The sequence below is a fragment of the Vanellus vanellus genome, assembly GCF_965231255.1.
Source record: "Vanellus vanellus genome assembly, chromosome: 3".
NCBI classification, from domain to species: Eukaryota; Metazoa; Chordata; class Aves; order Charadriiformes; family Charadriidae; genus Vanellus; species Vanellus vanellus.
This window is the reverse complement of record NC_138907.1, coordinates 24,260,338-24,275,206: the sequence shown is the minus strand read 5'-3', so window position 1 is coordinate 24,275,206 and position 14,869 is coordinate 24,260,338. Positions and strand designations below refer to the sequence as shown.

The following is a 14,869-nucleotide window of genomic DNA, read 5'->3' as shown; positions in this document are numbered from 1 at the left end:
AAGTCAGAATAAACTTTTAACTTTTAGAAATGTTTGCTGGAAAGAGATAATCCTGTAAGTGTAAAAACAAGTATAAAAGCTTTACTTTTGAGCTTGAATGTGGAAGACAGTGATACATTGCCAGATAATGGTGTTGGAATGGCACTCCTATGACAACAAAGCCATTTTTCATGCTCCTATACAAAATTGCATATCATATCACCTTCCAGTGGGAAACATGTATATCTTATGGGCAAAATGACAGCTTATCCTCAAATATTGTTAAACACTAGAAATACCGGGTTTGGAAACTTTGCCTGAGAAGGGGGAAAACACAATAGCTGTAAAAAGTTCCCTTTTCCTCGACAAATCTTCTCAAGACTCTCGAGATGAAATTAAACTTACAAAAAAAAAATTTTGCTTATATACGACAACCTGCTGTGTCAGAAGCTTTTATGAAAAAAGTGAATATACTGAATTTTATGCTTAATACAAACTTTAAGATCACAGAAAATAAAAAAGTAGAAGTTTTTGTACATTTTAGCACCATTATAAAGTCAGACTCGAATGCCGGTTCTGTCACTGTGGCTGTACCTTGCAGCTGGTGTCGCTCACGTGAAGCACATTGACTTCAGTGATCTTTGAGAGAAGAATAACTGGATTTGCCGATCACAACCAATAATAGAAGTTTGACTTTTTTTTTCTTTCTTTTTTTTCTTTCTTTTTTTTTTTGTCTTTTTAAATTAACTTTTGAGCTTTATTTTTATTGGGCAGCCAGAGTGCATTTCTGTCAGCTAAATCCAAGTCCGAGTCCTTTTGGTCTCTGGATGGCTCGTATCGGCTCTGGTATCCCTTTGCCGTCCGGTCCGAGGCCCGTGCCAGGGGTCCAGCCCATGCTCTGAAGCATTCTGTTTCCAATGTTGTTTTCTGGGATTGGTTGGGTGTTTTCACCTACAAACCCTGAGATTAAAGAAACACACAGCATTAATCAGCACTGCCTGCCATGTGGAGAAGAGCAGGATAATCTCCCTTAAAGCTTTAAACCTTCTTATTCTCCTAATTCATCTAATAGGTTGCTAGAACAGGCTGTCTTTGCACATGTTGACCTCCTGACTGCATATGATTCTAAACAACACAGTCTTACGCTTTATTTTTAATGTTTCTAAAGACTCGCTCAGTTTTTAAGTACGACCAACATTGTCACAGATCTTTTATATTCCAATACGGTGGATTTGACATCAGTCTCAAAGAGCGTGCATCACCTGCGCAAGTATACCAATACCTGGGCAAGATTAGCTGAATTTCTTGTCCTATACAGTTACTAAGCTGAGGCACATCATACTAACGTGACCATCTTTCCAGTCTCAGCAATATTTATCAAGGCTCAAGACCACTTTCAATAAAACACAACAAATAATTTCTGATTAAGCGATTACAGCTGTTACAGAAACAGTACAGACAAGCGGTCTGTTATTCTGAAATGCAACTATATCTTTACTCAGTTTCTCTTTTGCTGAATGTTGTAAGACAGATTTGATATATCCAAGTTTACTTTCGGTATTTTCAATGCCATACAGTGTTGTTTAAGCTCTTCTCTCCATACGATCGAGATCTCTGAGAAAAACTGCACACATACTGCAGAAAAGATGATCAGGATTGCAAGTGTCAATATAACAAATTCATTTTTTTAACAGATTCATTTCATTTTGTCTTAATAACAGATTCTTTTTTTCCATGAATGCATCATAAAAAAAAAGTGAATGTCAAGTTACAAAGGTGTTTTTTCCCCTCATCAACCAAACTCCTCAAGCCAGAGTCTGGAGATGATGCACAAATAAGCCTTCCCATATATAACCGTCTTGCATGAGGAATACAAATATCTATTTCAAGCATCAGCAGTAAAACCTACCAAGTTACACCATACAAAAAATTTTAAAAAGGGCTGAAGGTTTGGAACTAACGCAAGCAGCCGCGTGTAGACAGTTCTCAGCTTTGCTCAACATCTCCCTCGCCCCTGGCAGCAGAACAAAAAACCCCAAACCCATCACGTGCCCAGCTTCCAATATTATCTGTTTAACTTTCTACCTATTTGTTCTGGCCTGCTACTTTTTGAAAAATATCATAGAAAGAGACTATTGTGGTTTTGGACACTATAATGTCTTCGATCAAGAATTTACTACCGACAAGCAGCTGGCTCGTTATATTAACTCACTAAACACGAACACCGGAAAAGTTGAAGATACACTTCTGAAAAGCCTCATTTAGCACGCACGCGCACAAAAAAGCAAAGTCCCACAGTGGAAATAGCATACACAGACAGAAGTTTAAAATGAGAGGTGCACATTAAAAACCTCACGATGATTGCGATGATGGATTTACAGTAACTCCAGCATTATCCAACGATAGGCCTGTCCATATTCACTGAAACGCTGGCTACATAAAAGGTAGACACCTTTCTAGTATCTCAGTCCCTGAGCCAAAGAAAAAGGGAAACGCAGTGAGAGGTGGCATCCTTTAATACTGGTTTGAAGCTATGCTTAATGTTAGGCTTAAAATAAAGGCTTTTAAGTCAGCAGCCTCCGGTCCCCCAGAGGGTTCCTCTTGAACTGACCAGAACGAAATTCAATGTCCAAGACTTCCTTTCTTTTCTGGCCCCCACGGGCAGGGTAATTTTCATGCAGACGAGTCCCTGACACTGCCTGGCATGCACAACACAGGCTTTGCAACCTTCTTAGTTATACTTTCTGGCTCAAAAAAAGGAAAAGAAAAAAGGCTACAGTTCAACAAAAGTTCCGTTAAACCTCGCAGGTAAAATCCTGGAAATGTGTTTTGGTTCACTTTTTACAAGCGACGGTAAGAAACGGAGCATCGTTCCAATGAACGTCTGTGGAGCAATTAAGGGGGAAACATAAAAGGGAAGCAAGAGCCCACCAGGAAAGAGCAAGGCTAAGAGTATAGTTCATGACATCTAAGAACTGGAAATATTAAACCATTCATAATGCTGCTTAAGCAAAGACAGCAATGCTGCTGGAATGCTATGCAAGGCATAGCCTGAGACAACGTAAACAGCTATTTTTTTAGTCCATTTGGGGGAAAAACCCACAGACCTTTCCTGTAACAGATGTACCTTTCTATATGACTTTCAAGACAGCCAAGAGCAACCTCGCAAAAAAGATATATGAAATAACAATCTGTCCCATGGTGTGTTATGTAATAAATTGATGTTTCTATTTTTCGTAATGTTTTTTTTAAGTAGCTCAATGTTTTTTTTTTTTCTGTGACTGACAGGATAACCAGAATACTTGTTGTTTTTAAAGTACTTCTAGAAAGTATACTATAACTATTCTTCCCATCACTGCACATACTTTTCTAATTCCTGACTGAATTAGAAGACTGAAACCTCCCCTGTAGAGTTCTGTTTTATTCTTATATGTCACCAAATTAAAAAAAAAAAAAAAAAGAGCAGAAACCACCATAAACTTGGCTTCACAACTCACTTTTGGGCAAACAATAAAACAGCATACACTGTCCAAAGGATAATGTGTTGGGAGGCTTTCAGCAAGAATAAGGGAAAACCAAAAACCCACCCAACTTGCTTATATTACTAATTGACTAATTACTCCTCCTTGCAAATGAGGTGCATACGGATAGTTTTTATTTTAATTGTGAAGAATATTTAGTATATGCAGGCCATTCTTTTGCAATACAGTCAGTTTCTATATGAATACTATCTATATCTGTCTTCAATATTCCTGCAATTTTCACCCACCATTTGAAAAATTTATCTGTTATGCAACACATTTTAATTGAGTCAGAAGAACGTGGATAGCGGTATTGCCCTCTCCCTCCATTCCACAACCACTCAGCAATTGGAAAAAAAAAAAATTGCATTGCTGATTGACTGCATGACAGGAGAGCGCTCTTAAAAATCATGCTACACTGTGCTCTATTCCCCTGACCCCCATTCCTGTGCTTTGGGCTTTTATTTTCTAATTAAAAGCAGTAATTGTCCTTGCAATATTCATCTTCAAGTTCAGTTTTTAATTCATGCCTATGGCACTTCTTGGACTAGCCAGTAGGGCCTGTTAGAGAGAACGGTCCAAGCACACTGGCCTTGAAAACGGCTGTGCTACCTCTGGGACGTGTTCAGTCTCGACCCACCCAGGAGCAAGAGCAAGATCAACCCACTGCGCCGTCCCACAAAAAATAACTATGTAAAATCAGGTTAAGGAAAAAAAGCAGGGATACACGTTTCCAAGTTCATTGCTGTACGAGGCTTTGCGGTGTTTCAGGAGTTAGGAGGAAATCTCTGTACTAATAATTTGTAGGAATCTCCCGCGCAGAGCCTTTTCTGTCTACAGACTATCTTATCTGATATCTATCCTGATCTACCAGATGAGTATTCTGCATGTAGACCTGGCTGCCGTTACACAAGTGAGGAGCGAACACCGAGGAACAGTACCTTGCTTGAAAAGACAGCACTGTAATACACCCTCACTTATGTTCCTTCTCTTTGCAATACTGCCAACTGAAACAAAAAAAGCGGCCAATCCTCAAACTTTGTGTACGCGAATCACTTCAAGGTCTACACGTACTACGCATATGAACGTACATACATGGAATATGGAACCTATGAGTAGAAAGAGGCAAAACTGGGAAGGGGAAAACAAAAAACTCATCACAGTTGTTTCATTTTGGTATGATATTTACGATGGCATTAAAGGCAGGTTTCAACGAAAAATAAAGGTATGTAATTTTTTCGTAACAGCTGTTGAGACAGGTATGTCCTGGTTAAACAGTACACTAGCATTCAGTGCCATACCCTTGATTTTACAGTGATTGCCATGAATTAATTTAATTCCATCTGTAAGCTAAAATCAGATCAGAGGTCTAATGCTGCTGCAGGCTCCACATCTGTTTAATCATTTTTGGATACAGCAGCTTGCAAAAGTTCAGATTTTAAATTTGCTTCATAGCTAAGAAACAATGTTACACCAGTGTACAACATCTTCAGCAGGAAACAAATGAGCCTCTGCGCACTTTTGATCTGACAGATTCATTTTATTTGCAAAATGCTTCTAAAAAAATTAAAAGCTCAGCAATTAAGTTATCATTTATTATAAAATCATAAAGGAACTGTGACCCCATAAACCACTGTTGTGACAATATTTATTTGTACGGCCCAGTTTCTGGATAAGATGAACATCAACCATGTTTGGTTTATATTGGGGTGAAGAAAATCAGAATACAGCTAGTACAGCTAGCTCCAATCTCTTAAATAACCCTTATTTAAGAAAATGGTGTGTGTCCCCGCCCCCCTCCCCCCCCCTCAGTCGTAAGAAACAAATGAAGGCATACTGAAGTAATTTCATCTCTGGCCACCAAACTGTTTTTGATGTTAAGAAAACGGGTTTTTAAACGTTCTGAGAAAATGACACTGTACACAAATATAGTCTTGGCCTTTCATCTTTCTTTTATATGATTAAGACTTGTGAGCAGAACAGCAATGCCTTTGCAGAGCATACCACAACTATTATTTCCTCTTCTATCGCTCCCAGCAGCCTTAAATCCTTTAAATCCTTTCCTAGAAGGCTCTCTTTTTGCTTGGGTAATTTTTGCAATACATGGCCTGCTAACCCTTACCCCCTACCCTGGATCTCACTTATGTCTATCACAGCAGAGTCAGTCTTTCTACCTCAGATCTTCCAAGGAGCATTGTGGATGGTAATTCACTTGCGTAATTGGCTCAAGAGATGAAAATCTTGTATCTGCCTCTCTTAGCCACTAATCTATCCAGCTGACTGCAAGCCTAATTGGCAGCTTGTTTAGCAATTTGGCTCCTAAAGTGTTGTATTGATGTTGGATAAACAGCCAATGGAAGGAGAAACGATACATGCTGCTTCACTTTAAAAGCTAGTGCGCTTTCCCCCTCATTTTCTGAAAGCATTTAATATTCCATCTATTCTTTTTCTTTTCCGACTCCTCACCAGACAGATGAGCTCAGAACAGTAGGGACTGATCCGGATACACAAGACAATTTTACAAGAAATGTAATCAGAATAATATATTGCTGTAGTGTATCTTTTTATGCCAGCTCTCTCTAACTAGCAAAATGGGAATCAGACTGCCTAGATGTTTAGATTCTTAAAACTGTTTTGGATAATTGCACAGTCAGCATCGTGAGCGTAGCCGACAGCCATACTGCGATTTTTAAAATTACTACCTGCAGTGGTTTTCAAAATTCAGTATACCATGGCTGTATATCTAAAAAAAAAAAAACCAACAAAGAAACATTATGAAAATGCCTTATTTAGCTGAATATTTGAGATTGCGTTTTTATACCAGACTTTCATATATCCCTCACACTGGGCTATCTAAGCCTGTGTCTAAAGGATAACTTTAAAATGATTCTAGTTCACGTGAGTCTGCTTGCATTCTATTTTATTCTATCTAGTAGAGAGAGAACAACAGCAGAGAGGACAGAGCTGTAACTTCAGTAGGTGTTGGAAACATCCATAGTTACCCAGCATCCACAGCAGAGTTTCGTTAATGCCTGCACTGCCATAGTTTCATTCCTACTGCCCCACTGCACGGACCATTCAAGGAATTGTCGCATAATTGTGGCATGGGTAAACGTATTCTTTCTTGCAGCACAGAGCCTAGATTTAAACCCATTTTCAAGTCTCCTGAATATATAAACATAAACCCACATACTGCTGAAAATTGAGACACTGAACTGTAGGTTCAACTGGTCGTCCAGTATCACAGATCACTTGGAAATGCATTTGTAGGTGGTCGTCTTCTATGTTTGGACTACACTGTGTGTGAAGTGTAACTTTGTGCCCATTCAGTCTTCCCTACAACTAAAATTGGTTGGGAAGAGTTCGAATTATTAGATTCCTGTTTATCCTTCAGTAAGGGAAATCTCTTGACTGTCTTTCCATTTGCGTCCGAAGCACGTCAGTTTTACGCCTTGTCTATGCTGACAGAAAGACTGTCACTGGATGGCATTTTGGAAGAAGGGTTCTCACTAGTGACCATTCCAAAGTTCTGCTCAAACCCCTTGAAACTCAGCAAGATTGCTCCCTTCTGATAAGCATTCCCTGACTTTTACAAAAAAGACTTGTAACCTTACACTGAAACCCACAGGGAAAGGATTTAAATCACAGTAATGCTCAAAACAGACAGCGTGGCTATCGTTAATTTCAGCAGAAAGATTGCGGATTAAACTGCTATTAGGACTACGCACATTACAGTAGCTCTATCTGACCCTAACCCAAGTTGGGATGGGTTGCCAGGATACTGGAGGTGAAGTTCCGCTTCTACTGCCTCTTCTGTGCCTATGAGGTTGGACTATTATCTTCTGTCAAATTATCTTAATTTAAAAATGAAGATTAATTCATTAAAACTAGGCAAATACATCTGCATATTTTTTACTACGGGCTAAATAACCATTTGCCTATTTATTTATGCAAACAATGCTCACTGTGATCCTTCTATCAGTAATGAAGGGATCAGAACGTAAATCTTAGTTACTACATTAACATTAGCAATCTCAAGATATAGGTTGACAGGTAAACTTCTCTTACAATCAATAAATCAAAATTTCCTCTCATTTTAGTGGGAGTCAAAAGCAAAAATTTTCTTTATGAAATCCAGAGTATAACAGGTATCTATGAGAGCTTTTATCAGAAACTTTCCCACCAATCACAAAGCTTTTATATAAAGACAGAAAATAGAAATGCAAACCTGCCTGCAATGGAAACCTTGATCAATGAATTTTATATTCTCACCTTATGAAAATATTTTCTCATATCTTAAACAGTTATTTTTATTCCCTTGAAGTGGCAAAAACCTCCTGCTTGAAGCTCTCGGGTTTATGCATAGGCCTCCTTCCTTATTCACAAAGTAAATGACATGCCAACAAACCTTTAAGAAAAGTGATTTTTGCATAATCTACAGCAGGGCCTATTTGTAACAGTGGTCCCTATTCCCTCAGGAGAAAGAAAAACGAGTCACCATCAACTGAGAGGTTGTTGTGGAGAGCTGAGATAAGAAGTTCTATCGGCTGGGAAAAAACTATACAGATTTCCCTCCTTGCACATTTTCACTCCCAAACCTTCTGTGGTTAAAGGAAGTCCTGTGGTATCATCAAACGAGAGTAGACTGACAGAAATAGGTTGGGTAAAGGCTGAGAGAATTGGGTTTGTTCCGCCTTCAGAATAGAAGACTTAGGGGAGACCTTCTCCCCACGTTCCAGTATTTAAAGGGTGGATACAGAGAAGATGGAGACTCCCTTTTTACAAGGAGTCACATGGAAAAGACAAGGGGTAATGGTAGAAGTTACTCCTGGGGAGATTCCGATTGGACACAAGAGGAAAATTTTTCACAATGAGAACAATCAGCCGTTGGAATAATCTCCTCGGGGAAGTGCTGGATTCCCCAATATTGTACACTTCTAGGAACCAGCTGGACAGGGTGTGGGGCCGTCTTGTCCGGACCATGGTTTTGCCAAGAAAGGTTGGACCAGCTGATCCTTGAGGTCCCTTCCAAACTGGTATTCTATGATAAATATCAGGTACTGCTTTTATTGGTTGAGTTCTAGGAAAACTACATAACGTACATCAACTCATCTGAAAAAGGTGAGGGTAATAACAAACTGCATCTAAAATGGAGGTGGCTCGTCTTTGTGGGGAACCACTTTATTACGGTAGCTGGTGGAGAACAAGCAGAACTTGCAAAGCACATAACTGACCTGGAGGATGAGTCTCCCTACTGACACCTCTCAGTTTCATGGAAAGCTATTCCTCAAGCATACAACTGGCTTATGAGACATACCTTTGGAACTTGAAAAAAAAGCCTCGTTTTGCCTTTTCTGAGCAGAAATTTCTTGTATGTTATCTTTAAGGATGCTCTCATTGGTCATAGACTCTGTTGAGCTGGTTTATGATTCTTGAAAGTGATGTCCATAGAATCATAGAATATCTCAAGTTGGAAGGGACCCATAAGGATCATCAAGTCCAGCTCCCAGTGGAGTCAATTTGAATACTTTTCACAACCAGAAAGAAACAGCTATGTTAGGAAAGACTCCCAGAGTAACCTGGGGAATTATTTTTGAACCTTCCATATTTCAGAACATGACAACATTTAAAAAAGACAGGTACAGTCATCCTCTATCAACATGAAGGTTTCTTCTTGACTTTATATTGGCTGCACGTACAGCCTAAAGAATTCTGTCTTCTCTCTAAATCACAAGTAATCCATCAGCAAATTCCCAGTGAAAGGCTGGTTCTTACTGCATTGTGGATCTTCTGAAGTTGATGACTGAACTCTCCTTGCTACTCTGGTGTTTATACATAAGGGGTCTCGCTTGAACCAACAACCTCAGCTCAACGTGAAAAGTCAACATGGAACCAGCAGTTTCCAATGGCACTCTGCGATCTTTTAATTTTTGAACTGATTTAGTGTGACAATATGGTAGCCAAAAAAAAAAAATAAAAAAAGAAGAAACAGAAAGGAGGACCTAAAATTTAATCTGCTGCAGAAACCAACCAAAAAAGAAAGAGTATCCACAGGCTGGACGATCAAGCAGGTAGGCTGTGTACTGCAGAAAGGACTTTCGTACACTTAGGATAAGAAATGGCACAAGGCAATAAGGGAAAGTGTTCACAACACATGCCAATGTTGTATTGCCTTGTGAAAAAGGATTTCTGTCTACGGAGTGGTACATTTAGTAGATGAAAAGCTGTGAATCAAGCTAAAAAGAAAGTAGGCATATAACAGTTTGTCTAGAGTTTTGGAAATTTACTGCCAGTTCATCCAAGTACACAAAAGTCTCCCCTTTCCCTGCAACCATCTCACTAAGTTGACCTTCACCACAAACTTAGCCTCAGCCACCTCTGTTATCATAGTGTAATCACAATCTTTTTCAAATCATCATTTCGGTACTGCAGATATTCAGGTCTGATTTTTAATCACTGACATATTAAGCATCAGCAAAATAGTTTGCTTAGCTGTTCCGTTGGCAATTTTTAAAAAGGAATGAAAACATGTACCCTTTTGATTACCTTGTTAAAGTGAGTCATGATGGCATTATAGCAGTGCTCAGTATTTCTGCTGTAATTAAGAATCTGTCATATTTTTCATTAAAACACATTCTTTAAAATGAGACTTTTAACTTGGTCATTTCAATCAGTACCAGCCTGAATTGTAGCATGCAATATGCCAACTAGATAAAGAAAATGACATCTGAAATTTGCTTTTGCAAAATGTAAGCATTAAAGTGCCCATAACACACACAATAATTTATATATTTTATATGTACATTCTCGGTATTTTAACTACAAAATAGCTTTCTCTTTTTAAAATAAATTTTTGCAGGTTTTCACCGCTGCTCCAAAACGTAAAACATGCCATGTAAACATCAGAGCAAAAAAAGATTGTTTTGAAATAGAAAGAAATGGCTATTTACAATACTTAAATATTTTTGTTCTGAATAAAGCTTTCTACATTCTGTAAATTAAGTTATAAAGATCCTGCAGATGTGAGGTCCTGCAGCATTTGACAATTTTTTCCAACATTTAAGATTTAGAGGTTTCTTATTAAAAAAAGAAAGAGAAAAAGAATCTAAAAGGTCTTGGAGATTTAACAGGAGCTGATTGAGAAAAAAAGCTTGCACAGAAGAGTCAATAGGAAAGGAATTGGGGTAAATACATATTCTTTTCAGCGTATGAACATGACGTCTGAAATTCTGCAGCATCTACTGGTTTGATATGAGACTTAAAATAGGTAATCTAAGACTGAAATTACTGTAAACGTTCCCAATGAATGTGTTCCAAGTAGTAACAATACTTTGCAGAGAGCGTCCTTTCTCTCGCATACAAATTCTTTTTTTTTTTTTCTTTTTATTATTATTTTCATTAATAGTGGGCCCAGTTTTGGTGGGGCTATTTCCATGATGATGTATTAGTTTGTTTAAGAAGATTTTATACAAACTTGAGGGCACTGTATTGCTGCGATGAAATACGTCAGGGTGTCATATGAAATAGCTCTACCACTCAGGTAGTCAGAGAGGACATAACGTCATTGAGAATGACCTGGTCCCAAATCTAACTAGAATCGCTGAAATAACATTGGTTTCATGGAAGAAGCTGCGCAAAAAAGTAGGTATTTACAATGTACAACACCTTATTCTTAAAAGGAAGCATAGGAAGTAAATGATTTTTACTAGTATCTTTCCTTAGCTGATAAACTAATTAACTGTCTAGGTTCAGTAACACACAGATGGGGCTGTATCAAGCACCCACAAACCAGAAAATTTATCTTAGTAAAAAAGGCAAAATAGGACACTGCTGTCTTAGTTCTGTTAGCTCCTAACAAGCCATACCTATATTATCTCCCGTTTTCTTCATTCCTTTTCAACACAGCTTTTCTTCACCTTTACAAATGACATTTTCGAAACTATAAAGCGCTCCGTGCTGCTCAAACTTTCTTGCTTCGATAGTTTCTCATTCCTGTACAAGTAAATCTACATCCTTTGTTACTAATATACACAAACCTATTGGTATGTGACTTTGACTCCAGGCTGAGAACAGGCTATAAATTTAGAAATCAATATCTAACTCTATCAATATTCATTTTACTTTTTCAATACAAAATACAAAGGTGAAAGAGCAGTAAATAAGCTGGAGTACCGAAATAAATTGGGTGTTCTTGTCACAATTAATAAATGTTTAACCAATAACACGGCTTGCCACAGAATTCTACGGCTTTGTAAGATGTCTGAAAGTAGCAGGTGGTACCCTTGTGAGACTCAAACCCAGAGAACGTGTTTCGATACTTCATTAGGATCACCGGTCATTCTCTTCAGCACTGCTGAATCTAAACATATAAATGACCGTTTTCAACACTCTGTCCTGCTACAAAAATTAATTTACCAATGTAATCTATTCAAAAAATGCAGATGAGGATTTTGAAAATACTTTTACCAATGGATTGGCTCATATTAGGTGAAACTTCGCTAATTCACAGCACATATAGCCCAAGAAAATGTTCACGGTTAATGACTCATTTACAGACAGCCTTTCAGGTTTCACTATGATGTTAAATATGGACAGAATGCTTCTTTTCATTTCCTACTTTTGTTCATGTATATATGCAATTTTTGTCCTTCCTTTCTTTCAAGAAAAAACGTTTACAAATTCTTCTACATAAAATCTAGTCCTTCTGTTCTCGTATCTTAGCTAACTAGAACTACCGAGAGGAGAATAATCAAATAGCAATCTTTCATTTTAATCCAAACTTCTAAATGTATTTCCATTCTAAAAGGAAACCGTGTTTCTTTCATCAAATGGTATGAACTACTGACAAAGACAAACAAAGAAGGCCTGTGATGGATAAATAATAATTTAGCTGTGGGAAGGTTAACCTTTGAGAAAACTGTAATAATATATAAAACGTTATACATTATCTACACATGTGTACGAGTTTACTCAAAGTTTACCAAAGTTTCTATTTGCTTAAAAATGTACAACGATGAAATGCAGGAACAAAATCTTTATAAGAGCACAGTCATTTTTTTCAGTCCTCCTGCCAAGAACAAAATTGAAAAGATTACCTTGAACTTGAAGAGAAAAACCCCACACATTAGTTAAAAGGCACCTCGTATGAAACCTTTATCCACCATTATTCTCTGTTGCTCTCCAGGTAAAGGCAAATTTTGGGGGCAAAACTAAATCTCTAAACTTGCGAATATATAGATGTATAACATTGAATGATCACATAACGTATTTGCCTTAGTATCAAAATATTGGCTTTGCAAAGTTATGCAGAGGAGCCAGCTTGTAAAATAAAATACTAAAACACTGAAAGCCCAAGGTAAAATGAATAATAAAATTAATTTCATGATACTTCATACCCTCTCAGTACAAAATGACATCCTCTAGTACTTGAAAGTTGTGAAGTGAAAATCACCTTGTAGAAATAATTATATTATTCTCTCTTCAGTCATTAAGTATTTTTCTTTCTCACTTCACATATGTTCAGAGTCTTAGAAGTTGACCCATACATTCTCTTTTTCCATATTGCTGCCACTAAGGTGCTTTAATAACATTTTTAATATTATTCTTGGTGTGCTTCTGCCACTGAGGTTTGAAACACAGAAGTTTCAGGAAGGGGAATTCAGTTGGAATACAAATATTAGGATTCTCTAAAGACATACATTTAGAATATATTTGAAGAACTATATGTGTTGCATATGTTGCTATAGTAATTGATATATGACTAGGACACGCAATCGAGATTTCCATACCAGCAATATATAAAAAGCCTCACACAGGCGCGTGGACACACACACAGTCTAATCCTTCCAGTATGCACATAAATAATTAATACAACAAACTGATGAGAGTCCTATAAATCACTGCTAAGTATTGAAAAAGTCATTTCACAGCTGTGACATCAGCAAAATGCGTCCAACGGTTGTGACCTCGCATCTGTAAAAATCTTTCAGAAATGTGCTTGCAAGTGCTTCCTATTTAATCTAGAGCACTAATTTTAAAGTTGTGCTTCACAGCCTTATCTCCACATTTTCAATTGTTTGCCCAAGAATTCACATCCTATCTTTATTTTGCAGAATATTTATAGTATTCATATGCATTCCTCCTGGAAAAAAAGATGCCTCACGTCTTCTACCTCGCAATGCTTGAACAGACATAAGCAGTAATCTTTACTGTCTATGATTCTCAGTATATGAAAAGAGATTTATTCTCTTTAAAGAAGCGCCATGCTACAAAGGACTAGAAATCGGAAACATCTGAGGAAGAATTAAGAGAGCCTATTTTTTTCTTAGTCTCTATTAATACATAAGGATAGGACATACCTGAAGTTATATGGGAAGCTACTGAATTTATCAAGCATTTCCCCAGGTCACTGACCTACTGCTTCGTATTTAGAGACTTAACATCTTGCGTTTTGTGTTCTGTCCCAGGGAAATTGGTTACCTGTGGGTCCTGGCAGGGGAGCAGCTTTCCTTCTCCGTTTGATGTCCCCCATGCACAATGATCCTAAATGTACACTGGTTTGCCTGCAAGTAATTATAGGAGAAAACTATTAACAAAGGAAGAAAATCGCCACATAAATACACAGCTTGTATAATCTGAACCTATATCAAAACATTCTCAACCAAGATGAAGCTGCACAGTCAAGCCACCAATCTTGTTTATATCGAAGCATAATTATGTTTGTTGACAAGCGCTCAGTATCTAAACGCAGCATCGTAAATCGTTACTGGAATGAATAATATAAAGAGAATGCTTTTTAATTTTCAAAACTGGCAATCTTTCTAGCTCAACGTAAAACAAAAACACTGTTGCTCCTGACAGGAAAATAGCTAAGATTAATTATCTAAAGAGATCACAATACTGTTGGTAGGTTATCAATTGGCTGGTAACGCCCGACTGTCAGAACAACATTTATTACACGAAAAGTATTATCAATTTTTTTTTAAGGTAAGATGAAGAATGAATGAGAAAACGTGAAACAGTAAACTCTTCAAAGGTACGTGAAAAAAACTTGTAGCACAGCAATTTGTCCTTTTCCAATTCACTGGCAAGTTGTGAGGATGATAACACGGAAGCACAGTATCTGCTACGCTCATTAAACGGTTATGAGCTTAGACTTGGAGAGTGGAAAGTTGCTGGAGCTGCAGAGGATGGCAAACAAGCAAATCTTACTGCATTAAAGCCAGCTATTAGAAGTCAGGTACCACAGGCAAGGGTAAATTTGGAATTTTCAAATACTGACGTTTGGAATATAATCTTAAAGGACAATTATGGCTAAAGTAATGTACAGTGCCTGTAGAATGGAATGTATGTAATTGGCTTTTTTTTTT

At 37.6% G+C, this 14,869-nt stretch overlaps 1 protein-coding gene across 1 annotated transcript in view; it reads right to left on the bottom strand.

The window, feature by feature from the left end:
* Positions 1 to 413: 413 nt before the first annotated feature.
* The window catches only part of GPATCH2 (G-patch domain containing 2), a 125,486-nt gene continuing 111,030 nt past the window's right edge, over positions 414 to 14,869 (bottom strand). Inside the window, exons 9-10 of the mRNA XM_082481432.1 lie at positions 13,980 to 14,062; positions 414 to 939 (exon numbers count right to left, since the gene is read on the bottom strand). Coding sequence (XP_082337558.1) covers positions 770 to 939; positions 13,980 to 14,062 — 253 coding nt within the window. The 3' untranslated portion in view covers positions 414 to 769. The remainder of the gene's footprint in view (positions 940 to 13,979; positions 14,063 to 14,869) is intronic.